The 23,665-nt window shown below is 41.4% G+C and overlaps 8 protein-coding genes across 9 annotated transcripts; 5 read left to right on the plus strand and 3 right to left on the minus strand.

Annotated features, from left to right (window-relative positions):
• Nucleotides 1–3,725: 3,725 nt before the first annotated feature.
• LOC128720741 (nucleoporin Nup37) lies at nucleotides 3,726–4,822 on the plus strand. Its single transcript, XM_053814436.1, has 2 exons — nucleotides 3,726–3,872; nucleotides 4,007–4,822. The coding sequence occupies exons 1-2, from the start codon at nucleotides 3,726–3,728 to the stop codon at nucleotides 4,820–4,822; spliced, it is 963 nt and encodes a 320-aa protein (XP_053670411.1).
• Nucleotides 4,823–5,033: 211 nt separating this feature from the next.
• LOC128729441 (28S ribosomal protein S2, mitochondrial) lies at nucleotides 5,034–5,937 on the plus strand. The gene is made up of 3 exons (XM_053823036.1): nucleotides 5,034–5,116; nucleotides 5,176–5,238; nucleotides 5,309–5,937. The coding sequence occupies exons 1-3, from the start codon at nucleotides 5,089–5,091 to the stop codon at nucleotides 5,935–5,937; spliced, it is 720 nt and encodes a 239-aa protein (XP_053679011.1). The 5' UTR covers nucleotides 5,034–5,088.
• A 69-nt stretch (nucleotides 5,938–6,006) lies between these two features.
• On the minus strand, nucleotides 6,007–7,047 carry LOC128729454 (uncharacterized). Its single transcript, XM_053823043.1, has 4 exons — nucleotides 6,990–7,047; nucleotides 6,582–6,929; nucleotides 6,413–6,520; nucleotides 6,007–6,353 (listed from the first exon to the last, which is right to left on the minus strand). The coding sequence occupies exons 1-4, from the start codon at nucleotides 7,045–7,047 to the stop codon at nucleotides 6,007–6,009; spliced, it is 861 nt and encodes a 286-aa protein (XP_053679018.1).
• Nucleotides 7,048–7,329: 282 nt separating this feature from the next.
• Nucleotides 7,330–9,282, plus strand: LOC128729465 (RNA-binding protein 28). Its single transcript, XM_053823050.1, has one exon. The coding sequence runs from the start codon at nucleotides 7,330–7,332 to the stop codon at nucleotides 9,280–9,282; it is 1,953 nt and encodes a 650-aa protein (XP_053679025.1).
• An 807-nt stretch (nucleotides 9,283–10,089) lies between these two features.
• Nucleotides 10,090–10,794, minus strand: LOC128720480 (oxysterol-binding protein-related protein 11). Its single transcript, XM_053814149.1, has 2 exons — nucleotides 10,710–10,794; nucleotides 10,090–10,643 (listed from the first exon to the last, which is right to left on the minus strand). Exons 1-2 carry the CDS (start codon nucleotides 10,792–10,794, stop codon nucleotides 10,090–10,092), a joined length of 639 nt encoding a protein of 212 aa, XP_053670124.1.
• Nucleotides 10,795–12,133: 1,339 nt separating this feature from the next.
• Nucleotides 12,134–15,987, plus strand: LOC128730523 (polycomb protein suz12-B). The gene is made up of 6 exons (XM_053823575.1): nucleotides 12,134–12,344; nucleotides 12,433–12,479; nucleotides 12,569–14,292; nucleotides 14,360–14,717; nucleotides 14,800–15,106; nucleotides 15,830–15,987. Exons 1-6 carry the CDS (start codon nucleotides 12,134–12,136, stop codon nucleotides 15,871–15,873), a joined length of 2,691 nt encoding a protein of 896 aa, XP_053679550.1. The 3' UTR covers nucleotides 15,874–15,987.
• An 805-nt stretch (nucleotides 15,988–16,792) lies between these two features.
• Nucleotides 16,793–20,029, minus strand: LOC128730522 (G patch domain-containing protein 1 homolog). Its single transcript, XM_053823574.1, has 2 exons — nucleotides 19,969–20,029; nucleotides 16,793–19,908 (listed from the first exon to the last, which is right to left on the minus strand). Exons 1-2 carry the CDS (start codon nucleotides 20,027–20,029, stop codon nucleotides 17,054–17,056), a joined length of 2,916 nt encoding a protein of 971 aa, XP_053679549.1. The 3' UTR covers nucleotides 16,793–17,053.
• Nucleotides 20,030–21,468: 1,439 nt separating this feature from the next.
• On the plus strand, nucleotides 21,469–23,260 carry LOC128732126 (methyltransferase-like protein 22). 2 transcript variants are annotated; one of them, XM_053825294.1, is made up of 5 exons: nucleotides 21,469–21,590; nucleotides 21,771–22,121; nucleotides 22,190–22,375; nucleotides 22,445–22,624; nucleotides 22,692–23,260. In XM_053825294.1, exons 1-5 carry the CDS (start codon nucleotides 21,527–21,529, stop codon nucleotides 22,991–22,993), a joined length of 1,083 nt encoding a protein of 360 aa, XP_053681269.1. In that variant the 5' UTR covers nucleotides 21,469–21,526; the 3' UTR covers nucleotides 22,994–23,260. The 2 variants fall into 2 exon arrangements, with proteins under 2 accessions (XP_053681269.1, XP_053681268.1); XM_053825293.1 differs by having other exon boundaries at nucleotides 21,476–21,599.
• The last annotated feature ends 405 nt before the right edge of the window (nucleotides 23,261–23,665 follow it).

Consider the following 23,665-nt stretch of genomic DNA (forward strand, 5'->3'; position numbering starts at 1 on the left):
TTATGAATAATAATGAATCATAATGATATATATAATGAATGATATATAATATAATGATGTATAATGATCATTTGAAAAGGGATACTCCGAACATCGCATTTACAAATCCACAACTTCATCAATAAATGAGATGCTAATTTAACTGCATATGTTGCCGCTCACGCCTAAAATGTTGAAGTATGAATCGAGGATCAACATATAACTGTATACTATGAAGTAAAATAGTATCAAACGAACTTTATAATATAATATATATAAATTTGTAAGGTATATATATGATATTAGTTTAAATTAGATTAGTTATGAATAATAATGAATCATAATGATATATAATGAATGATATATAATATAATGATATATAAATAATGATCATTTGAAAAAGGGATACTCCGAACATCGCATTTACAAATCCACAACTTCATCAATAAGTTGTGCACTTAATAAATGTTGAAGTATGAATCGAGGATCAACATAAAACTGTATACTATGAAGTAAAATAGTACAAATGAACTTTATAATATAATATATATAAATTTGTAAGGTATATATATATATGATATTAGTTTAAATTAGAATAGTTATGAATAATAATAAATCATAATGATATATATAATGAATGATATATAATATAATGATGTATAAATAATGATCATTTGAAGAAGGGATACTCCGAACATCGCATTTACAAATCCACAACTTCATCAATAAATGAGATGCTAATTTAACTGCATATGTTGCCGCTCACGCCTAAAATGTTGAAGTATGAATCGAGGATCAACATGAAACTGTATACTATGAAGTAAAATAGTACAAGTGAACTTTATGATATAATATATATAAAATTGTAAGGTATATATATATATATATATATGATATTAGTTTAAATTAGATTATTTATGAATAATAATGAATCATAATGATATATAATGAATGATATATAATATAATGCTATATAAATAATGATCATTTAAAAAAGGGATACTCCGAACATCGGTTTTACAAATCCACAACTTCATCAATAAATGAGATGCTAATTTAACTGCATATGTTGCCGCTCACGCCTAAATTGTTGAAGTATAAATCGAGGATCAACATAAAACTGTATACTATGAAGTAAAATAGTACAAGTGAACTTTATGTCATCACATGTCACTTATGTTTCATTTGCCTTTTCTCAAAAAGTCTAATTTAAGATGTTTATATATTTGAATTCTTATGTGTGTGTGTGTGAAACTAGTGTTAACCTAATATCATACATCGTTTGCAGTAAAAACAAATTGTACATTTCAATCAAATTTTGTGGTAAATAATGGCGCTAAACTTTAATCCCGGTGCTTGCATGGGAGTGGCCACTGTGCTTTGGTGTTAAGCAGCCGTACATTTCCATTGCATTTTGTTCAATAGAATCCACATTGCGGTAAGTGCATTAAGGTAGGGCATTTTGGAATCCAAGCGTGGAGATGCTCCTTATTTTCCTCTTTCACCAATAGTATTTCTATTGCTGCAAGGAAAACGGAAAATGATTACGATTTATGAGTGTTATAACAGGTTCATGCATGATTCTTGAAATTACGATGAGCGCAGCACGATGGAATGACAATTAACGGTTTTGTAAAAAAAACATCAACCAGTGATTGTTTCTTATTAAAATTATACAATGTATAAAATAATTATGAAAACAATTGAAGAGAAATTTAAGAATATACTTTAAAAATGCATTGGAAAATATACAAAACAAATTTCATTATAGTTGTCGAACCATCTAATCTAGTAATCTTGGGCATTTTGAAATCAAAGCGGGGAGATGCTACTAATTTTCCACTTCCACCAATGGTATTTGCTAGCTTAGGTACTTGCCGCGATTTGTTCGTGAATTCTACGAATTGCTCTACGAATTCAACCGGGTCATCCACGTCGTTGTTGATGCATATTTCTATGCCTGCAAAGAAAACGGAATATGATTAAGATTTATGAGTGTTGTAACAGATTCATGCATGATTCTTGAAATTACGATGAGCGTTTACATTTGTAAACCACTTCATCGGATGGTTCGATACCCAGCTCATCGAACTGCACGCGAATAGTTTCAACGCACACTATTTTCACACTGTTCTAGACTGCTTTTCACAACTTTTCTATGGAAAACACTCAATAACATACAACATCTCTTGCCACAACTTACTTACCGCGATTTGTTCGTGAATTCGTATGCTTCCATGTCGTTGAGGAAAGCGTCGGTTGGTTCAGCACCACTCGATTTCGAAACACTGTAAGCCATCCATTGCTCTACGTATTCAACCGGGTCATCCACGTCGTTGTTGATGCATATTTCTATGCCTGCAAAGAAAACGGAATATGATTAAGATTTATGAGTGTTGTAACAGATTCATGCATGATTCTTGAAATTACGATGAGCGTTTACATTTGTAAACCACTTCATCGGATGGTTCGATACCCAGCTCATCGGACTGCACGCGAATAGTTTCAACGCACACTATTTTCACACTGTTCTAGACTGCTTTTCACAACTTTTCTATGGAAAACACTCAATAACATACAACATCTCTTGCCACAACTTACTTACCGCGATTTGTTCGTGAATTCGTATGCTTCCATGTCGTTGAGGAAAGCGTCGGTTGGTTCAGCACCACTCGATTTCGAAACACTGTAAGCCATCCATTGCTCTACGTATTCAACCGGGTCATCCACGTCGTTGTTGATGCATATTTCTATGCCTGCAAAGAAAACGGAATATGATTAAGATTTATGAGTGTTGTAACAGATTCGTGCATGATTCTTGAAATTACGATGAGCGCTTACATTTGTTTACCACTTCCTCGGTTGGTTCGATACCCAGCTCATCGAACTGCTCGCGAATTGTTTTAACGGACACCTTTTTCACACTGTTTTCACTAGATCACACTGTTTTCACTAGATCACACTGTTTTCACTAGATCACACTGTTTTCCGCTAGATCACACTATTTTCAATAGATCACACTGTTTTCCACTAGATTGTTTCCACAACTTTTCTATGCAACAGATTTTCACAACTTTTCTATGACACTAGATTGCTTTTCACAACTTTTTTATGCAAAATACCCAATAATACACAACATTTTGCGCCACAACGTTAATTCAACAAAACTAAGAGTAAAGCGCGCGAGCGTCTTGAGCGTACTGACAGTTACCGGCGTCAGTTACAAATGTCAATGTGACGCTCTGTCAACACGACAGAATGACAATTGCCGGTTTCGTAAAAAAACATCAACCAGTGTTTTCTTATTATTAATATTATACAATGTATAAAATAATTATGGGTAAAAACTTGGTAAAAACTAAATACATATTATATTTATTACTCTAATTAATTTAACTACTGATTTCTTCGTTTTTGCAAGTCATGTGATTTTATTTACTAGTTCAATAAAATTAAACAAGACTGGGTCTAATTTTCAGGGTCCTGTCAAAAAATGGAGGGGGGTATATATTGAGTTTTTACCCAATATTATTTCCAGTAACATTTAAGAGTATATTTTAACCTCATACCTTTCTTGCTGGATGTAGAAACCTTGTTGATCAATGTTGATCGATTTCAACGCATATGTTTTGACATTTGTTTTGGACAGATGTCCAAAGTGCCGGTATCGCGCCGATTTGTTAGTGCGTGCTTGCATCCTTCTTGTTAAACAGTGTTTTTCGGATTATATAAAATATTTTAAAACTATGGATGTAAAAGGATCACCAGCTACTCATACGGTTTCTTTTCCGGAACAAATTATCTCGTTCGAATTGTCATCATACGAATGGTCTCAAAACCTGTTGTGTATTGCACTGATGGACAAGCTAGTACTTGGGAGTGTACGATTTCCTGTGAGTATATCCTTAGCCTAAGGGTTCGATACATTGGTACCAGTAATACCTGGAAAGTTTCTTTAGGCCCTAATTGAGAGTGCCGGCGTTATCATCAGTTTTCTTTTTGTTCTTTATTTCTATTATCCCATTAGGAGGAAAGTGAAACCGAATCATTTGAATGGAATCAGATAAAAGAAATCCACCATAACAGCCGGCCTCATTGCGTGGCATTTGCTCCCGAAACATCACTGGCCGTGGTCCCGAAAGTGATTGTGATCGCCAGCGCTGGATCGGACTATAAAATTCGCATTTTCAATAGCGATTTGGAGCAAAATGACACCGTACAACTGATCGAAGGGCATCGTTCGTATGTTAATCACGTTAGCTGGGATCCCGACGGTGAATTCTTGGCCTCATGCAGTGATGACAACACTTGTGTGTTGTGGAAATGCAAAGAAGCATACGTTCAAGGACCTAGTTTCGGTTTCAGCTCCGCAGTGCTTTCTGTCAAATGGCACCCAGAGGAATCCGGCCATATTTTGATTGCTGAAAAAAGTGGTGTTATACATCTATACAAGGTGCACATGAAAACATCAATGATGTCAATTGAAACAGATATTAACCCGCTTAGTTCCGCTGATTGGAGTTTGTCGAACTCCGCATTCGTTGCTGCCATGGCACGTGGCAATATATTCATGTGGGATTTGAAAAACTCCAGTTGGCCAAGCGAAAACAAACCCATGCACGATGAATGTGGGCATGTGGTGAAATTTTCACCTCACTCCGAGAATGTAGTTGCCAGTATCGGCAGGCCAAACGCAACGTTAAAGGTCATTCACATGAAAAACAAACTGCCACAAATTGAAACTAAACTGCTGCTTTTTGGAGGCCTTTGTTGGCATTATCAGCTACCATATGTAGTGGCCGCTTCTGATCGGAAACTTTGTTTCTGGAAAGTATCGATTTAAAAATAAATGTTCTGTATTAAGATTAATATAATTTTTCACAAAAATATTGAGAAAATAATAGCAGTTTGGAAGATACAAGAACCTTGCATGGGAATAGCGATGCTGTCAAAAGGAACAAACATAAATAGCTGTCAAATCAGTCAATAAACAGCACGCGTAGATTTCCTGCGAAATAAATAAAAGTGAAACGGTTTCATATCTAAAATTCGACAGCATATAAAATTTTCTAAGCTTAATCATAAAGTTTTTTCCCTGACCTACTGGAAATGTTGTTGCGACGATTGTTAGGCGTGGGTATGTTTGTCATGATGTAGAAGCTGTACCGGTACCATTACATCACGATTTCATTATAGGCCTTCCGCGGTCCATGGGAACTGTTCCATTTCCAGAGCAAAATGTGATCACTTCCGATAAAGGTTATTCAAATGATGCATTTTTTATTCAAAACAAAAATTTTGACTACTATTGTATTAATTTTTGGTACAGCTGACGAGATATTGACCCATCCGGATTACTTCGGCGTACATAAACTTTTCACCGTAGAAGATCTGTTTAAGGCACGGGTTCATTTTGGCCACAAGGAAGGAACCCTCAACGACAACATGAGAGGATATTTGTATGGCAGCCGGTTAGGGCATTGTATTATCGATTTGGATAAAACGGTAGACCATATGCGTGCTGCGCTTAATATCACTGCCCACATAGCGTACCGCGATGGAATTATTTTGTTCTTCAACCGAAACGCACTCAACTCCCACATCGTCGAACAAACAGCTAAGGAATGTGGCGAATTCGCTCACACGCGTTATTGGCGAGGAGGTGTGTTTACGAATGCTAAAGTTCAGTTCGGCGCTGTAAGTCGTTTACCTGATTTGTGCATATTTTTGAACACTATGAATAACGTGCTAGACATGCACACCGCAGTTCGCGATGCAGCCAAAATGAATATCCCTACAGTGGGTATCGTGGATTCAAATTGTAACCCGAATCTTATAACGTATCCCATACCAGGAAATGACGACACACCAGTTGCTATTGAATTGTATTGTAAATTGTTCAAAAAGGCAATTCTACTGGGAAAGGAGAAACGAAAAGAACATGCTGTATTGAAGTAACGTTTCGAGCAAAACAAATCACGAAAAGAATAAATTACTAAAACAATAGATTTCAAAACAATGGACTTTTTAAATGATTTCTCCTTTATTAACATTGCCTTCCCATTCTAAAGTTTCGAAGTGCACTTCATTTGTATCTTCATCTACATAAGCGACTACACACAATTTATTCACTACCACCGAAAGTCGACACAAACGTATAAGATATTTTACATCTGTCCTTTGACATGAACCATTATGTAATACATGTATCATATGTGATGCGTGAAAATACATAGGATCTCCAGGATAAAGCAAAAAGTCACAACCAAACGAATCTCCTGTGGTGATGAAACCGCCCTCGTTCCATAAAGATTCATAGACGCGATATTTAACACGTTCTTCAGTGCTTAAATCAATAGATGCTTCTGAAAAATCTTAAAACAAAAATATGTTTTAATTTTCTTCAAACCAAATTTTACTCAATTCAACATACCTACTAGTACAGGATGTTTCAAAGGGATCTGTATCATCGTATCGAGATTTTGTTGTTGTATCTTTGCTCTTTCTTCTTGGACCAATTGTTCAGCGTTTAGTTGTAGGGCTAAATAAATAATAAGAATATTAATTATGTGAAGCATGAGAACATAATTATAGGAAAGTACCTTGCTCTTTCAGACCGGATTTAAGTAGTTTCTTCCTTTTTCCCTCAAGAATCCGTGGTAAATGTTTTTTAAATGCTTCCATTCTCTTTTCAATGATCGGCAATCGCATTTCCTCTTTTTGGCGATCGATTATATTGTTGTAGAGCTGAATTTGTTCATTGTTCGGCGGTTTTTGCAACATTTTATTTTTGTCTATCAGCTGTACTATCTGCTTTTCTAACAGAAATTTAAGTTCACATGCTGACAATACTGCTGGCATTCCTTGTTGATTAGTATCCCTTGGATGAGAAACGGGAACGCCTATCAGGTTTCCTATTATTCGGTATTCAAATCGCAGCTTTAAGTAATCTACAATGAATGAAATGTCTTGAAAACCAAATGCATACAATAGAGAAGTAGTGTAATTACCATCGACATTAAATACTAATCCACGTCCGTGCATATAATGGATCACGATACGGCTCATATTACTTATCATATATGTTTAGATGTTCTATGTTTTTAATATCTTTAAATTTCTGATCTTTAAGCAACGCAGCAGAAATAAATATTTACTCTTTGCCGGTAAACATACCAATAACAATACAGCTTATATATAGCAATCTTCAATCATTCTCTTTTTTGACAGTTTGCGAGAACATACAAAACAAACATATTGGCAACGTGTTTTCTTGCTAGTTGTAAAACGCGGACAAACTGAAATACAATTATATTTAGGTAGCTTTTAAAGGCTGCAATATTAAGCACAATGTCTAGAAACTACGTACAAGCTAACGGCAGTAATGGACAAAACGAAGGCAGCGAAGAGGATGATAAAAGTGATGTGTTTGGATATCCAAACCACGTGCAGCACGACACACCTGGTAGTTTCAGCAAAAATGCTCTTCGGCGACGTAGCCGTTTATATGTTCACCGGCAATGCCGCATTATCGTAAGAAATCTGTCTTACAAAATAACTGATCAAAAACTGCGCAGTGAGTTTAAGCAATATGGTGAACTAGAAGAAGTGAATATTCTCAAACGACCCGATGGAAAGTTAGTCGGGTGCGCGTTTCTGCAGTTTTCAAATAAGGAAGAATCTGATCAAGCAATTGAAAAGATGAATAATCAGATGTTTATGGGGAGAAAGATTCAGGTGCACTATGCTCTAGATAAACTTGATTTCTCTAAAATGAAAACGAAACAGGAAATCAAAAAGGAAGAAATAAAACAGGAGGATTCTCAAATGGAGGAAGATGATGAAGTCCAAATTAAGGAAGAATCTGAAGACGACGATGGTAGTGATGAGGATGATCAAAATGAGGATGAGAGAGATGATGATGATGATGATGAAGAAAACGACGATGACAGTAATGCAACTGATGATTCGGACGATGAAAAACCCATAATCAAAAAAGAGAATAAGAACGAGATTGAGGAAGGTCGTACTGTGTTTCTTAAAAATGTACCGTACGACGTTAAAGCTGATGAGCTAAAACAACTAATGTCTCAGTTTGGTATGGTTGCACAAGTGTTAATTAACAAAGAGCGCATATCTGGACATTCGAAAGGTACGGCGTTTGTCATTTTCAAGTTAAAAGACTCTGCTGAGCTCAGTTGCCGCCAGAACCTGAAGCTACAGCTACATGAGCAGTTTTTGGAGATTCTGCCAGCCCTACGCAAGAAAGACATTAAGGAACGCGAGAAAGCAAAGGAGGAAAAGCGTGCGAAAGATTCACGAAATCTGTATCTTCTAAAGGAGGGGTTAATCATGGCAGGATCTCCTGCGGCTAAAGACGTATCCAAGGCGGACATGGCTCAACGTTTACGCTTGGAGCAGCGGACAAATGAGATGCTTAAAAACTACAATCGCTTTGTCGCACGCGAGCGTCTTACAATACACAACATCCCAGATAATTACTCGAACGAGGAATTGCGAAAAACAGTCATCAAATTCACTTCGCAGAGGCCAAAGGAATGTCGCGTGATGAGAGACACTCGACCGTCATTTGGCAATCCAGTAGGACGATCCCGTGGATATGGATTTCTTTCCTTTGCGCGTCACGAAACAGCTCTAGAAGTGTTGCGAAAGCTTAACAATAATCCGGCAGTGTTCGGCAAAAACTCGCGCCCCATCGTGTCATTTAGCATCGAAGATCGTAACGTGTACAACATCAGACAGAAACGATTGGAAAAGTCGCGTCTAAATAACCCCACCTACCAGAAGAAAATGGAAGAGCTAAAAATGAAAAAGCTGAAAAAACTGCAAATTCGCAAGGAAGCAAGACGGCAAGAAATGGAACAGTTAGCCGTGGCCCCTGGTGCCCTGCTGCAAAAACTCAACCTCAAGACGAAAGATGTAGATATGGTGCCTAAGAAAAAGCAACGCAAACGTGACATTGAACACATGGTAACATCGTACACGGGGGAGTTGTCGAAGGAAGGAAGGGCGGGGATACGATCGAACCGCAAAATCGCGTACCAGGCTGATGCACATATGAAGCGCATTAAGCAGGAGAAGAAGGAACAGAAAAAGAAAAAGCTTAAACAGGAGCAGGCAAAAAATCGAAAAGAAAAGGTCGCCGGCAGAGTCAAACCCAAATTAAATCTTAAAGAACTCAAAAAAGAGGATGCCTTTTTCAAGCAAACGGTTGGAAAGTATAAGGAAATGATAAACCATGTAACAAAACAACCGACCAGAAGCAAATGGTACACTGAGTAGATCTGGGTACAATTATAGCTTTTTTGTAACTGAATTACTATCCAATGAAAATAAAACACGTTTTTCCGATTTGGGAAGATGATTTTACTATCGAGTGTTTTGCTCAATGAAAAACTATTTACTAAGGGGTTACTATACATAAAGTATGTCAAACTAATGGCCTGCCGAGACTTTCCTTGCGACCCGCGAATAGTTTGAAAAAAAAAACTGCTAAGATGCCTTTGTGCATTGATTTTTAAATAAGATATACTATTCCACTTATACGAGGAATGAATATAGAAGTTCTATTACTGGGTTTCGCAGCCCGCAAAAAATGTAATAATTTCAAAAAGACCTGCCAATTAAAGTAGTTTAACATACCTGCTATAGACCAGCTTTCTTTAACATTCATTTATATGACCTGAAGATCATCTTTCTTTTTATCTGTCTAACATTTTGAACACATTCGCTATTTTTTCAATAAAGTGCTATTCACTCGTTATTATTAGTAGTTTAACAAAAGATCTGAGATAAGCGTTAATGGCGATACATTAGCCAAAAAGGTCGAAATAAACTATTGGCATAAGGCGGCGCTCGAATGCGTACAGTTAGGGTTTCTCCAATCGCATAGCAAACCGCTTTGTTGTAGCACCAGATAACTCGCCAAATATCCTGCGTACAAGAACAACATTATTCTTCGAGCGGAAAAAGGGAAGGAATTGAAAGAGAAGCGATCCAGTCGTTGACTTTCAAATGTTCCCAGTTTTAGAATTATTTTTTCTAATAGGAATTTCTATTACAACCATCGCGTGTCAATGCCCGCTTGGGCTAGAAACTTTGCTCTAGTCTGGGGTCGGGCGCTAGTTCCTGATGCCGTTGCAACAGTCCCAAGCACTGTAATAGGCAGTGGGTACTGGCGGCAGATAGCGCTTTGATTACGAGTAGATCGGGATCAGTGTAAGATAAAGATCCGTTCAAATTTTCTATAGCACGGGCTAAGGCCGCATTGCTGAGCTCCGTTTGCTGTAACTGTTGCCGGGCTGCACCGAACGCATCGTGCGCCGCTAACTGATCCCTTGGAGGTAAAGCGGTACCAGTCGAGTTTGAATGACTTTCGACGACCGCTCGCAGCCCGTCGACCCATTCCTGACGGGCACGTGCATCAACTGCACGCAGTTTTAGCATGTCTCCGGAGGCGCAATTAACGGTGAATGTTTTTGAATCTTCATCACTCGGACAGATAACCGCTCCAGCTAGATGAACTTGCCCGCGGGGTGTGCTACCGACGATGTGGGTACTAGAATCTTCACCGGTTGGTTCACATAGATAATAACTGAGCAGGCCTCCCTGCGCATCTACACTGAACCAGCGGTACTGCCATCCTGAAAATTTCAACATTTTTCATCTCAATCAACATTTTCTTTTTGAAAGAGTCCCAAATCGTCTACCTTTCACTACATTTGTGTACTTGTAGAGCTGTCCGCTTAGTTGCTGTCTGTTCATATTAAGGACTTTGTTCAAGTTCGACTCCATTTTTAGTATCACAATGTATGTAAGCAACAAAATACTAATTTATATCCTACTATGTAAGAAGCTTTTACTTTTCAGCACATCTAGTAAAAAAATATAAACAATATTACGTAGGTTTTTATTTTTACAGAATAAAAACAATGGTTAGATAGAGGGCCGAAGAGAGCTTTCTGTGTTCACCTATTTTGACAGCTGACATTCGGCATGTTGCAGGCCGATTCGTTATCGCGAATTTGATCATTTTTTCATAGCGCTACGATAGCATTAAAATCATACATTAAGCAAATGTGGCCCTGAAATGGTAGATATACTAATTTTTAATGATATAATCGATTCTTTACGGAAATAATAAGCTTTAGTGGACAACTGGCTGATAAAATTTAAAAGCCCCTCACGCCGTTTAACTTCCATCCCTTGAGGCTGACGGAAGACACAAAGATCACTTGAGGAAACAGATAATTTAGCTGTTCTATTTTACCAAAATCGTATAGATTTCCGTAAAGATGCCTGCAGCTTATGTTTTTTTTCGCACAATATATTTATTCTCTGAAGAAGACTTTACTCTCAAAAATTTTCCTAACATTTAGAACAACATTTAACGACCTTGAGAGAGCCTGTTGTCATTTATGCAAAAATGTTCTAAACGAGTGCAGGCGTCAGTCGCTGTCAAGCACAACTTTTTGAGCGGGTAGTGAAGATTAATGTAAAATTCTAGATTTCCCGAAAAAAGCGCATTATAAGGATTTAATTTAATATATTTTCACGCGACTTGGACTTTGAGTACCTTTGCTGTAGATAAACGAGCAGCTTGGTATGGTAAGACTGTTGATGATCTCGAGGCCGATGCTGTGGGTCTGTGTTGGTGGTTTTGGCTTTTCAAACATCAGTGTGAAGAAGCGTAACAAAGTGCACTGCAACCGCGCTCTACGTGCTTCGTTTTCGGATTAAAAGTGATTACGACGGGGCGCGGGAACTAAACAAAACTCGTCGCATTTTCATTAGAATCGTTACTCTGCTAGTAGCAGCATAATAGCAGAATATCACTACCAAAAATTATTCGTTAAAGCATCTATAGAAAGAGTATAGTACAATAGGCTTCAGAGCGAGCCAATCGGATGAGTGCGAGTGGGACAGCAGGTGTGGAAAAAACGTACGTTCTGCAGAAGCAAGCCGCTTATCCCTTTTTATACTGTGTGGTGTCTCCATCGGAATTATAGACACTGCTCCGTATCTTAACCGCACCGTTGCATGATATTCGTCGGCAGTAAAAACAGCGCTGCAAGCTGCCAGGTTTGTCTAGAAAGTGAGCAGTAGAATCGGTGAATTCGGCGAACTTTCAGCGATGGAAAAACAGGCCAGAAAGCATGCGGATGTGTCGCCAGCTGGTGGTGGCAGGAACACGCCTTCTGTGCTAGGCGGTGGCCAGAACAACTTTGTCAGAGCCAAAAAGCACCCGCTCAAGAAAAAGGAAAGGGATAGTGAAATGATGATAAGGCAGCCACGGAGCGAAATGTTTAGCACTGATCACGAAATGTTCTTGCAGGCTTTTGAAAGTGAGTATTTTGTTTCTATCATTTAATTTATATTGGAACCCTTGAGGGAAGGTGAATGTTATTCTTGTGCTGTATTTAACAATTTTAGAGCCGACTCAAATTTATCGATTTCTTCAGGCGAAAAACAGTCTACAGGTGAGTTAGAGGAAACTATGATGAGCGCATATAATTGTTGCCTTCTAACCTCCAATTGCTCGTTTCTTTACGCCTTTTTATATCGTTAGCCCATTTTTCTGCATCGCAATCTGTCCTACATGCGCCACCGCATGTCCCGATCTCACAAATCCCGACAGTCTTTCAAAATCGATTCGATGTTAGCGCAAAAGATGGCTAAATTACGCAACGAGAAATCCAACGGTCTGACGATCTCTAACGGCTACCTCAAGCTTTTGTTTCTTGGATTTTTTGATGAAAAAAATCAAACGAATCGGAACAGTGTTGACAATAATGGAATCGTATTGCCGCTGAAAAACTCGTTTGTCGATGACGAAGAGAGGACAGATTGCGACTATAAGTGCGTGCAGGTGGAAACAAATCTACTCAAAATAGCGCATACCAAACGGAAGGATGTGTCGGCCACCCAGATGCAGCTAACCGTTGGCAAGTCGCAGGTGCTGGTAAATCCGAAGACCGATCCGCTGATATCCGCCGACAGCAGTATTGACGAAAAACCGGCGGTAGTGAGCATCCCAACTGATTCGTTCAACACGACTGGCGCGGCGAATCATGTTACCGGCCCGCAGGTTTCCTTCATACTGCGCTTCCGTGTGCACTATACGGTTCCAGGGTGCATGTCGAATAGTACTAACGGGTGCTATTTGACGAATGGAGCGGTGAAAGAAGAAGAAGAGGAACCGTCGGCCAAGCGGCAGAAGTTACACAGCCACAGCAAGCTATACAGCACGGAACTGGCTATTATTGACAATAGCGGCCATTGCTTGTTGAAGGAGGCTGACTATGAGCTGGCGGCGCAGGAAATAATATCGCAGCAGAAAACGATGGCCGCGAAATATGGATCGCCTATCAAGAACCGCTTCTGGGCATCACTACCAGAAGCGTACGATATACTGTCGACGGAAGACTGTAAACCCGAAGTACCACCGACCAACGAGGACTTTATAGATCGCTACGAAAAAATGATCAAGCCCTTTCTTAAAGTTCGGCTACAGTGGACTAAAGAACCACCGCGGGGCTTTGATGGCTTATCCATTGGACACGCAGGATGCAACGTCGGCACGGGAGATGCCATGGGGATGGGGTACAGCGACAAGGAAAACCACAAACCGATTTCTTTGGCGATGGAATCATACAAAAAGGGACTGAATATCAACATTAACAACAATAGCATCCTGACACCAGCTGCGGCTTCTGGAATCATGGACTCTATTGGAAACTCATCCAACTCGGGTGGAGCTGGCGTAACTGAAGACGAATCGATGGACGTAAAGCCGATTCGGCCCAAGTTAGAACCATCACCATCAGACGAAACCGTCGTGCCTACAGCTGATGTCGGTAGCACAGAGAAAGAAGCCGAATCGAAGCGGGTTATTTATTACTTCATCTACAACAACTACTCACGCCAGCAGACGGAAAACGATGGCGAATATAGATGCCCCTGGTGCCGGTTGAGTTGCGGCGTGTTGTACTCCTTGCTGAAGCACCTGAAGCTGTGCCATGCACGGTTCAATTTCAACTACGTGCCCATCCCGAATGGTGCGCGCATCGACATAACGGTCAACGAGCTTTACGATGGTTCCTATAATGGGTCACCGCATGATCTGTTAGCTCCCTCGTTATGCTACGAGCTGCGTGGGCCACTTCGTCGTACGGTTGTCACAAATCTGCTCGTTTGTCGACCGCGACGCCAGAAGCCAAGTCTCACGGAATTTATCGATAACGATGAGACCGAATTCGACAGCCAAAGGCCGTACATAACTGGTCACAGTAGGTAGGCGTCGGTTTACAACATTCACACATTCCAAGGTATATGGCAATTAATCATTATTTCGTTTTAGAATGTACCATCACACCATGACTTGCCTACCAGTGTACCCACGGGAACTGGATGTTGATTCCGAGGGCGAAAGCGATCCGCTCTGGTTGCAACACAAAACGATGCAGTTGATCGACGAATTTACCGACGTCAACGAAGGTGAGAAAGAACTAATGAAGATGTGGAATCTACACGTCATGAAGTACGGCTATGTCGGTGACTGCCAGATACCGATCGCGCTGGAGATGTTTGTCGAACGTCGAGGACGCGAGCTGATCGCGCGCAACCTTTACCGCAACTTTGTGCTGCACATGTGCTCAATGTTCGACTTTGGGCTGGTGTCAGCGGAGGTTATGCAGCGTATCACACGAAAGCTAAAGGTGAGTTTCCCAGTCAATCACAATCGACACACACAAGCATGCGGTTATGATTAATGCAACGTATGCGTTTTTTTGGCTACAGAAAATGTCGGTGAACGATTCGGAATTGCAACAGGCAATGAAAGAATCGCGAACGGAGCAAATGAGCTACTGGAACAATGTCACCGTGCATAAACAGCAGACCGTGAAGGCGGAAACAAGGAACGGCTGCGGAGACAGAACGGCAGGCGCAGGCGCAAGCACGTCCACCTCTAGCGGCTCGCTGTCCTACCATCTACACAAGGCTGGTCACGGGGGCAGCGGTGGTGCATCAACATCCAATGCTGGAAATGGACCACAGCGGAAGGTCAAACCGTCAATGACGCCAATGAAAAACATGGATCCTGCAGGTTGGTCACGGTTCTAGGAATCAAATCCGGATGTATTCAACAATGCTATATCATTTTTCCTATTTCCATTCATCACCTTTTTAACATTTTCCTCCCATCGCTATCCATACGCCTGTGCTCCTTACACGTCAATATTATGTGTTTGACTTATCAACTTACTATCGCGTGCGGTTGCATTTTACTTACTAATTTTTGTTTTTTCTTTCTTTTTCTTATTTCATTTCGTTTTATGTTAATCCTGCCGTCTTTCTCAATCCGGTTTGCACTTTCGTTCTGCTTTGTGTTGTGCGTTTGCACGCACATGGGGTTGCGTTCCCTTGGGGTGATGTTCCATCGTCTCAGCCATATCACCGCCCCGTCGCCGAAGTGCGAGCGTTGCGGTAAAGGGCACACCCACAAGCACCACGGCCTCGCCATCATCCATCAAGCCGGCTATCGCGTCATCACATTCCACTGCCACGGTTTCGAAGCCATCATCAACCTCAGCTGTTTCATCATCATCTACAGCATCGAAATCATCTGCCAATTACAACAAAAAATCATCTCACATTTACGCAACGGGCACTGCCAGCGCAAGCTCATCGTCATCTTCCTCCCCTTCTCTGTCCTCTAACGCTAACCATCCTCAACAGCACCAAAAGCAGCACCCCCAACAGCACCAGCACAGCCTGCTGAAGGCAATGTTTTCTCCCATAATGACACGAAGAAAATCTCTATCCTTAGGCACCCATTTGTCGCAGCTGCAGCGAAAACGTTCACTAAACTGATTCTGACTCTAGCCTGATTCCGGCCTCAGTTGAGAAGCGAAGCGGGATTTTCACGTAGTGTTAGCAGTAGGTGGTACAAGTAGCGCACGAAATGGGAATGAAATGGAAGAGAGAAGGAGGAATTACTTCATACAATGTTTTTTTTCGGAGTTGAACGTATCTACTGATACCATTTTTTATACATTCGTACTATCATTTAAATAAGCTATACGGCGAATGGAATTTGGAGCAGCATCTTAGCAATGGCCGATATAAGCGCTAGTGAATTTAGGCAAGAATCTAACAATTTTGTTTTCCAACGAAGTGAACTATAATAATCATATACTTTAAACTTTTTATACACCCACAAATGAACGCAGGAATGATTCTCGGGTAGTAATGAAGATAGCTTGACAGAAAACCTACAAATAGATGGTAGAGTCAGACGTTTAGGTTAAAGAGAACTGCATATACCTCGGAGAATAGAAAAACGCAGTCGATCGTAGTTTGCGGTGCGACCTGCAGGATTTAGTAACAAAATGAACACCACCCCCAAGCATAGGGGTATGATTTTTTGTCGTCTTACCCTTATCCGCTTAATTTGTCTCGTTGTCTATCGTAATCGAATCGTTAAAAAGCATGGGGAAGCATGCGAATAATTCCGGAAGGAAGCAGGTCGTGTTCATGCACCACTCACTGCCATTTACCCAACTTCTCCGGCTATGACCGGTACGACTGACTGAGAGAAGAGAGATACGCCCGTTTGCGGGTTATATCATATTTGTAAAGGATGTGTCTCAGCCGCCCAAAAGCATTTGTGGGAGATGTTTTGGCTTTTGTTTTGTTTCTTTCGTTAGTCATTTGAGTTGCGCCTTTAGTTTACCGCAACTGCGGGAATGGGTTCAGTTTCTTTATCTTTCACGAACCTTTACTCCATTGGGCTCCGCGTTAAAACTTCGTTCCGGAATTAACGACAAAGAAAAATGTTAGAATAGTTCTTACTTTCTCCTTAAGTGTGCGTGCACTTTAGGATTACCCTTCCTATTTAGTGACGAATTTCAGTAACGACGCAATAAAAATGGAATTTCAATTTACATGTCTAGCCGGTGGACGTTGCATTTTTTTAAATTCTTTATTCTAATCGATTCCGAGAAAATTCGCCCGGGATGCGGTAGCAAATATCTCCTGCAGTAGCGTAAAGCTAATGCCTACTTTTACGCTTGTGACTGCTCTTCTTTTTTTCTTTCTTATGTTTGCTTTTCATCTTACTTTTGTGATGGTGCTGTTTGTGTTTTTTCTTCTTTTTCCCCTTATCTGGTGAATGCCGTCGAACTTCGAGACGCTTTTCGATCCAGGTGTCTTTCGCACGTTCCTTGCCGTCCAGCAGATGCTGAAACCCGTCACCTGCCCCTGTTGGTTGGCCTTCGCTGTAATTTGCCAAATTATCGACCGCTTTGGTTGGCAGCTTCGGTCCATAATATTCCGTGTCTTCCGAATCGGACGCACTGTCTGGTTCTGAGTCGCTCGATGTGGAGGAATGTCGTTCTGATTTCTTTTCAGCATCTTTTTGTCCTGTCGTTTTGACGGATTTCGATGAACACTGTAGCACGTGTTCGCGCTCAACACGTGGTGGTTGTTTGAATTCGAACAAGTTTTTAAAGATTCCCCGAGGGGGCGAATTGTTGCGCAGGATGTTCACCTGACTTGCGGGCTTGATGGCAATGAAGCTATCGACCATTTTTAGCTTTTCTTCATCGGTAAGGACGCTGCAAGCTTCGGCAGGGGCTTTTTCTTCTTTCGAACTCGAGTTCGGTTTTGACTCTCCTTCCTCGTCGCTGCTGCAGAAAATGGATTTGAAAAGATCTCGCTTGTCCTCTGGTTTTTTATTGGTTGCTTGTAGCACTTTTTCTTCTAGTTCCGTTCTTTTTTTCTCCGTTTTTCTGCTCAGCACTGGTGGTGGAAGGGACGAATTGACTGTCCTGATGATAGGACCATCCTCGGAATTCGCTTCGCTTTCGGTATTTGGAATCGACGTTCTGGTGGTATCGTCAGAAATGAAAAAGTCTCTCGAGGAAAGCCTTTGTCCTGCACCGCCCGCATTGGAGGAGCGTTTGATTGCAACGGGATTAAGCTGGCTTTCATTACCTGTGTGTTGGTGTTTACGAGTGTTTGGTATGACGACGGGAGTAACAAAATCGCGTCTATTTGTGACGGGTGTCTCCAGATAATCGAACACGGAGAACTTTCCCTTCTCCTTTCTGCGTTTCTCTGCGGCATCCTGCTCATCCGCCATCATTCCCCCAAACGGTTCCGGTACGTTGAATCGCTTACACAGCTCCTTATGTGGTTTCCACATCACGCGAGTGCGCTGCATTCGAATTTCCCGCGGTTTTCCCGATTCCCCATCGGCGGGGATGGTTTTGTCCGCAATCAAGCTCGACGCTGTTACAAACCGCTCCGACATTAACCCATCCAGCGGGCGATACATACGCTCGGCTTGGACAAACTCCTTAAGCTCCCTTTCGCGATCCCACGCGGATAATCCTAGCGGTTGCAACGATTCCAGATACTGCTGCCGGGTGAGGTACCGTTCGGTGGACTGAAAAGCTAAAAACCGATCATAGCGATCCTGTTTGTCGGGCATTGCAATGAATGGTTTGAAGCCTTCCTTAGTCGAACCGAGGTACTGCCGTTGCAGCACGTTCGGTTGTGTCACCAAACCCGACGGAACCGACGAAGAAGATGGGGGTTCCTGTTTTACAACGATTTTGCTTCCTTCCTTCGGTTGATCTGTTTCTGCTGCCGAATGCGTGCTATCGTTGTGAATTACCTCGCCGCTTACAAAGTTATTACTGCGTTGGTTTAGCATTTCTAGTACAGGATTCGGTTTGGATTTTTCTCCTAGGATCTCTCCCCGCTCCTTTGGACAAAGATCATGCCTTCCAAGGCCTTTGATTTTGTGTTCGTTGTCTCGCTCGATCTGCTTTGCCCGCTGCTCGTCTAGAGGGTTAAAGCGAGTCCTCCGTTCTTCCCAATTTCGTGGTTGGAAGCCATCAGGCATTTGTACACTAAACACTTTTTTAGAGTGCTTCTGTGCACTACTTCTGGAGCTAAAGCCCTCCAGGTTACTTGCTTGTTGTTTCACGTTATTCGCCGAAGTTGCACATTTCGTTTGCTTTTTATCTTCAAGCGAAAAATCGTACCGGGACATATCGTCCCGGGCGTACACGTCGAGATCATCGTCATCTTCCAGCGCACCGATTCCGAAAGCTTGTCCACGAATCGAAAGTTTTTTGTTGTTCTTGTCTACTACCTCGAGGGCATCGAACAGCTGAAACCCGCTGGATGACGTGCCACGGTCGAGCCCACTGTAACCTAACCCGAAAGTATTGTTCTTAAGGGAAGCGACCAACGGATCGAAATCATCCGGAGCGAATGTCACTTCGTAGTCGCTGTCTGAATTTTCCGAGCCATCGTCTCCTTCGTCACGGTCAGCATCCTCGTCCGATGGTCGACCGGGAATTTCACAACCGTACATTTTCATTAAATACTGCTCTTTGTTAGTTCTCGCGTTGGCCTGCTTCTTTTCGTGCTTTGTCTGGCGCTCTCCAATACCCTGACCTTCGCGCCAGCCCATTTTCTTTAGCATTTTAACTGCTGTCTTCTCTTTCGCTGGCTCCAGCAGTGCTCGCAACACCGGCTTGCCAGGTATTGGCCCTTTCGATAGCCCCAATTCAAACTTTCTTTTGCTAGAGTTACTACTGCCCCCGCTATGGGCAAAATCATCCTTTGCCTGGACACGTTGCGGCGCAATACCAAACTCTCCCAGATCTTCCTCGTCCATGAAATCCATTGGATTTTGCTGCCGTACAGAAGAGAATTTCTCTTTGCGCGAACTTTTAAATTCTGTCGGCTTCCAACCTTCTTCCGATCCGACTGTATTCCAATAGCCTGCCGAAAACCCTCCCGTGAATGCCCCATGGAAACGACGTTTCCCATTGCTATCCAGCACAATTTGGTCCTCGACGGTGACGGGTTTCTTCGACGGTACGGCATCTGCAAAGGGAGTGACGATCAAGGAGATATCACACACGCAAAATTGCATTCCCTACGCACCTTCTTCGAATGCTGGTAGAGCCGTGCCGTATCTACACAATATTTCTTCATCTTCCTCCATTTTTTCGTGTTGGTTTTAAATTAATATAAAAGATTTCGATATGCACTACGATTCTGTGGATCAAAACTAGCTTGTTTTGTTTACATATTTAACCGCTGCAACAACGTATGTCAAATTTGACACAAGAGCACACGCATTCGAAAATGCACTGTGTGCTCTATAATAACGGCTCGCCTGCTACCTTATTGAAAATCAATGCCTTTTATATGGACACAAGGTTTCAATTACAAACATGATTTAATATAAAATAATCTCCTAAATTACACACGAATATTTCATATAGGAGTACTAAGATTTAAATTTTGATTTTAAATCAAAATCGTTTGCCCACCACCAAGTTGGCAGCATTATAATCGAATTTATTTTTATTGATTTTTTTAGTTTGTTTACATCTCTCCCAGACGTCGCGCCACGCGTAGAAAGCACGAAGCAAACATAGTGACGCAAAAGATCAGAATTCCCAGCGTTTGCAATGTCGGCGACGATCTCAACACCATAAGAAACACCGATCAGCTGTGCGATGGGAGAGAAAACTATTTATAACACTCCCATCGCGCATTGCGCGCCATACGGCACATGAGGTATGTTTTTTTTGTGTACTGACCCTCGACATAGAAGAGATTGCTACCGGATTGCTCTTTAACCTAGACCTTTGCTCTATTCATACAGGTATGCGGCGCACGTTCACGTGTTCATCCGATAGAGATTGGATCCCGGGGACTGGATCACATCCATTCATAACACAACTATTTTCGCTCGCTTTATGCCGATTGCACCGTCGAAAATACTCTTAGGGCGTATGTGCTTCGTACGATACGGTTTACAAATGTATAAATAATGCTCCAAGCACGTGCAGCTTTCACTTTTGTTCACCGAGAATAGCACGATCAACAAATAGCTGCTCGTGATCTGCTGCGGTCGATCACATGGAGTAGAACCCCGCCGAGAATGAGCCGGAAGGTTGCTGCCGAAAATACGGCGATTTATTTATTTCACTTTTTTTTTCAATCTACTACCACGCTGACCATCATATTCACGATCCGCCCCGTGTCTGATGTTCACCGGCGTGACAATCAAGCGCTATGAAGCTGCGACTGTAGCACAACAGATGGCACAATACGAATTCTAGGACGGTGGTCGTGAATCGGCGAATTATTTATAATCAGCACATCACGACGGTTCGCGCTTTTGTTTGTTAGACATTTTTGTGCCTGCTTTCATGAGTCGAGAACCATACACTGAAGTAGTCTCGTTGCGAATCAGTCCGTTGGGCCACGCCGTGTTCTAATATTGTCGTTAGTTGAGATTGGGCACGCTTGCGAAACACACGGGTGTTGTTTTTGCATGTGAGCAGTTCTGTTAGGTTTGTAATCAGAGCTTTCATCATTACAGCTCCTATGGTCTCAAATCAAGGAAGACATAGCGTGCAGCGAGTTTGAGAAACGAGGCGCTCCTCACTGGTCGAACGTGGTCAAACCACATTCCAACTGCCGAAGTATGGCCGCACTCGAAGTCACCTCAGAGCTGTATGCCGAGGCAGAATTCACCAGCAAAGACACGGGTAATGGCAGTGAGTATGAGAGTTTTAATTTCTAAATTTTATTGCTTTCTTGTTTCGACAAATGCTGCCGTGAGTGATTCAGAAATTGGCAAACGTTTTTGTTTCATAACTCATTTCCGTTTGTTTTTTTTTTCACGCAACCATTACCACCTTGTCTCGTTTGGCGAATACCGCTGGTAGATGCTATTTCTAAATTTACCTTTGTGTATCCAAACCGACGTGTCACGAGCACGAATGGCTTAAAAGAGAATGCCGGGACCAGTGTTATGGATAAACGAAGCCCCGTGAAAATGCCACCAGCCGTAAGAGAGACATCAGAAGAAAGTTTCACAGAAGCAGCTTCATATGAATCGGATGATGAAGGTAGTGTGGCTGAGTATAGCGAGGATGAGGATATTGGAAATGATGTATATACGGATGATGAGTTCTGCAAGTCATCCACAAAACAAGAGACAAAACCGGCAGCAATCGAATACGATAGCGATGGTGATGCCGTAGTTGAACGCCCTCGAAAAGGCACAATTGAGATTGGTAAGATTTTACGCCGGCGTATTGTAAGTACTTCGATTTATGATATACCTTTTTTTTCTTCTTGGCAGAACATTGTAAATCAACTCGCCTAGACTTGGTGGGGCTGCAAATATGGCGTGGAGCGCTACTGCTAGCCGATTATATTCTGCACAACGAGCGAAAGTTCAGAAATAGTCACATCCTCGAACTGGGCTCCGGTGTTGGACTGACGAGTATAGTGGCTAGCATGTACGCACGAGAGGTCATATGCACCGGTAGGCTCTGTATTTCAGAGAATATTTGGATATCTCGTGTGTATGTGTTAATTTTTTTTAAATGTACAGATATCGACATCGGTGGATTGCTGGATCTGATACGTGGAAACGTTCAACTAAATGCTTCCCTCTCGAGCCCGCACTGCCGGGTGAACGTTACGGAGTTGGATTTTAAAGTCAGCTATCAGGACTACCCGCGCGAGCTGAAGAATCAACTTCAACACGTACAGTACGTGATCGCCGCAGATGGTAAGCTACAAAATTGACTGTTAACGGCACTCGCATACTATTCACATTTTAACATTTTATCGCACAGTGATATATGACGATAATATAACCGAAGCTTTTGTGCGAACGATAGTTAGCTTGCTGTTGGAACTGCCAAAGCTGAAATCGATTTACATTGCCCTGGAAAAACGATACGTGTTCACCCTGGAAGATATGGATTCGGTTGCACCGTGCTATGATTATTTCTTGCAATACTTCCAAAAACGGAACAGTCGCTTCGGAGTGAACCGTTGGAAGCTGATCAACGTGTGCATGGATTTTCCACGGTACTTCGAATATGATAAGGTGAAAGATTTGGTGCTATTGAAAATTTGTCACGCTGGTAAATGACGGGTAGACTGTGAGGGATAACTTCATTTAAGTGTTCATCATAAAAATAATTAGCAGATAAATCATAAAGATAACTAGCAGAGGACATTTTCTTGATCCTTCTAAATGAATTTAGGAAAATCGTTTGGTGAATAAAAAAATGATGGTTGAGCCATGCCACTCTGCACTTGGCTCTTAATTATGACAATACACATTTATATTTTGAATTTTCAATAATTCTTTGATCTTTGGGTCTATCTCTTTTTATGTATATATTAATGTTATTTCTGTAAACGGTAATTTTTCGTAACGTAACAAAACGCTTAAAAGTAAGTTTACTGTGGGATGTGTCACGTAGAAACAGCATTTGGGATAAAATGCACGTCTAGCCGTGACATCCAACATCACTGGTTCAGCAAAGCAACAAGAAAAATTTGAATTTTGTATTTGAAATCTTATCGTTGAATACGGAACACGTATATATTGTTTTAGAAGTTCTACATTAGCTCAGAATTATTTTACCCGTTGAACGCGTAATCGAAGTGGCATTTTTTGTTTAAATATTCAAACTAGTAGCGACGGCTACACAATCAGTAAATAAAAAGAACAAGAAGAAAAACAGATGTGATGAAACTATAGTGGTTTATTTGATAGATTTTCGGGATTATCTCTTCAACGTGCGAATATTGTTGT

The sequence above is a fragment of the Anopheles nili genome, chromosome 2 (assembly GCF_943737925.1).
Source record: "Anopheles nili chromosome 2, idAnoNiliSN_F5_01, whole genome shotgun sequence".
NCBI lineage: Eukaryota > Metazoa > Arthropoda > Insecta > Diptera > Culicidae > Anopheles > Anopheles nili.

Bases quoted from the DNA above. Each gene is read 5' to 3' on its own strand.
- LOC128730522 (XM_053823574.1), bottom strand. From the start codon at position 20,029: ATGGAGGAAGATGAAGAAATATTGTGTAGATACGGCACGGCTCTACCA. The intron at 19,909-19,968 runs GTGCGTAGGGAA...CTCCCTTTGCAG, and splicing joins TCTACCAGCATTCGAAGAAG to ATGCCGTACCGTCGAAGAAA.
- LOC128729454 (XM_053823043.1), bottom strand. From the start codon at position 7,047: ATGAGCCGTATCGTGATCCATTATATGCACGGACGTGGATTAGTATTT. The intron at 6,930-6,989 runs GTAATTACACTA...CATTCATTGTAG, and splicing joins ATTAGTATTTAATGTCGATG to ATTACTTAAAGCTGCGATTT. The intron at 6,354-6,412 runs GTATGTTGAATT...TTTTGTTTTAAG, and splicing joins GAAACATCCTGTACTAGTAG to ATTTTTCAGAAGCATCTATT.
- LOC128720741 (XM_053814436.1), top strand. From the start codon at position 3,726: ATGGATGTAAAAGGATCACCAGCTACTCATACGGTTTCTTTTCCGGAA. The intron at 3,873-4,006 runs GTGAGTATATCC...TTATCCCATTAG, and splicing joins TTGGGAGTGTACGATTTCCT to GAGGAAAGTGAAACCGAATC.
- LOC128720480 (XM_053814149.1), bottom strand. From the start codon at position 10,794: ATGGAGTCGAACTTGAACAAAGTCCTTAATATGAACAGACAGCAACTA. The intron at 10,644-10,709 runs GTAGACGATTTG...TGAAATTTTCAG, and splicing joins GTACACAAATGTAGTGAAAG to GATGGCAGTACCGCTGGTTC.
- LOC128730523 (XM_053823575.1), top strand. From the start codon at position 12,134: ATGGAAAAACAGGCCAGAAAGCATGCGGATGTGTCGCCAGCTGGTGGT. The intron at 12,345-12,432 runs GTGAGTATTTTG...TAACAATTTTAG, and splicing joins GTTCTTGCAGGCTTTTGAAA to AGCCGACTCAAATTTATCGA. The intron at 14,718-14,799 runs GTGAGTTTCCCA...TTTTGGCTACAG, and splicing joins GTATCACACGAAAGCTAAAG to AAAATGTCGGTGAACGATTC.
- LOC128732126 (XM_053825293.1), top strand. From the start codon at position 21,527: ATGGCCGCACTCGAAGTCACCTCAGAGCTGTATGCCGAGGCAGAATTC. The intron at 21,600-21,770 runs GTGAGTATGAGA...TACCGCTGGTAG, and splicing joins CAAAGACACGGGTAATGGCA to ATGCTATTTCTAAATTTACC. The intron at 22,376-22,444 runs GTAGGCTCTGTA...TTAAATGTACAG, and splicing joins ACGAGAGGTCATATGCACCG to ATATCGACATCGGTGGATTG.
- LOC128729465 (XM_053823050.1), top strand. From the start codon at position 7,330: ATGTCTAGAAACTACGTACAAGCTAACGGCAGTAATGGACAAAACGAA.
- LOC128729441 (XM_053823036.1), top strand. From the start codon at position 5,089: ATGTTGTTGCGACGATTGTTAGGCGTGG. The intron at 5,117-5,175 runs GTATGTTTGTCA...ATTTCATTATAG, and splicing joins GCGACGATTGTTAGGCGTGG to GCCTTCCGCGGTCCATGGGA. The intron at 5,239-5,308 runs GTTATTCAAATG...TTTTTGGTACAG, and splicing joins TGTGATCACTTCCGATAAAG to CTGACGAGATATTGACCCAT.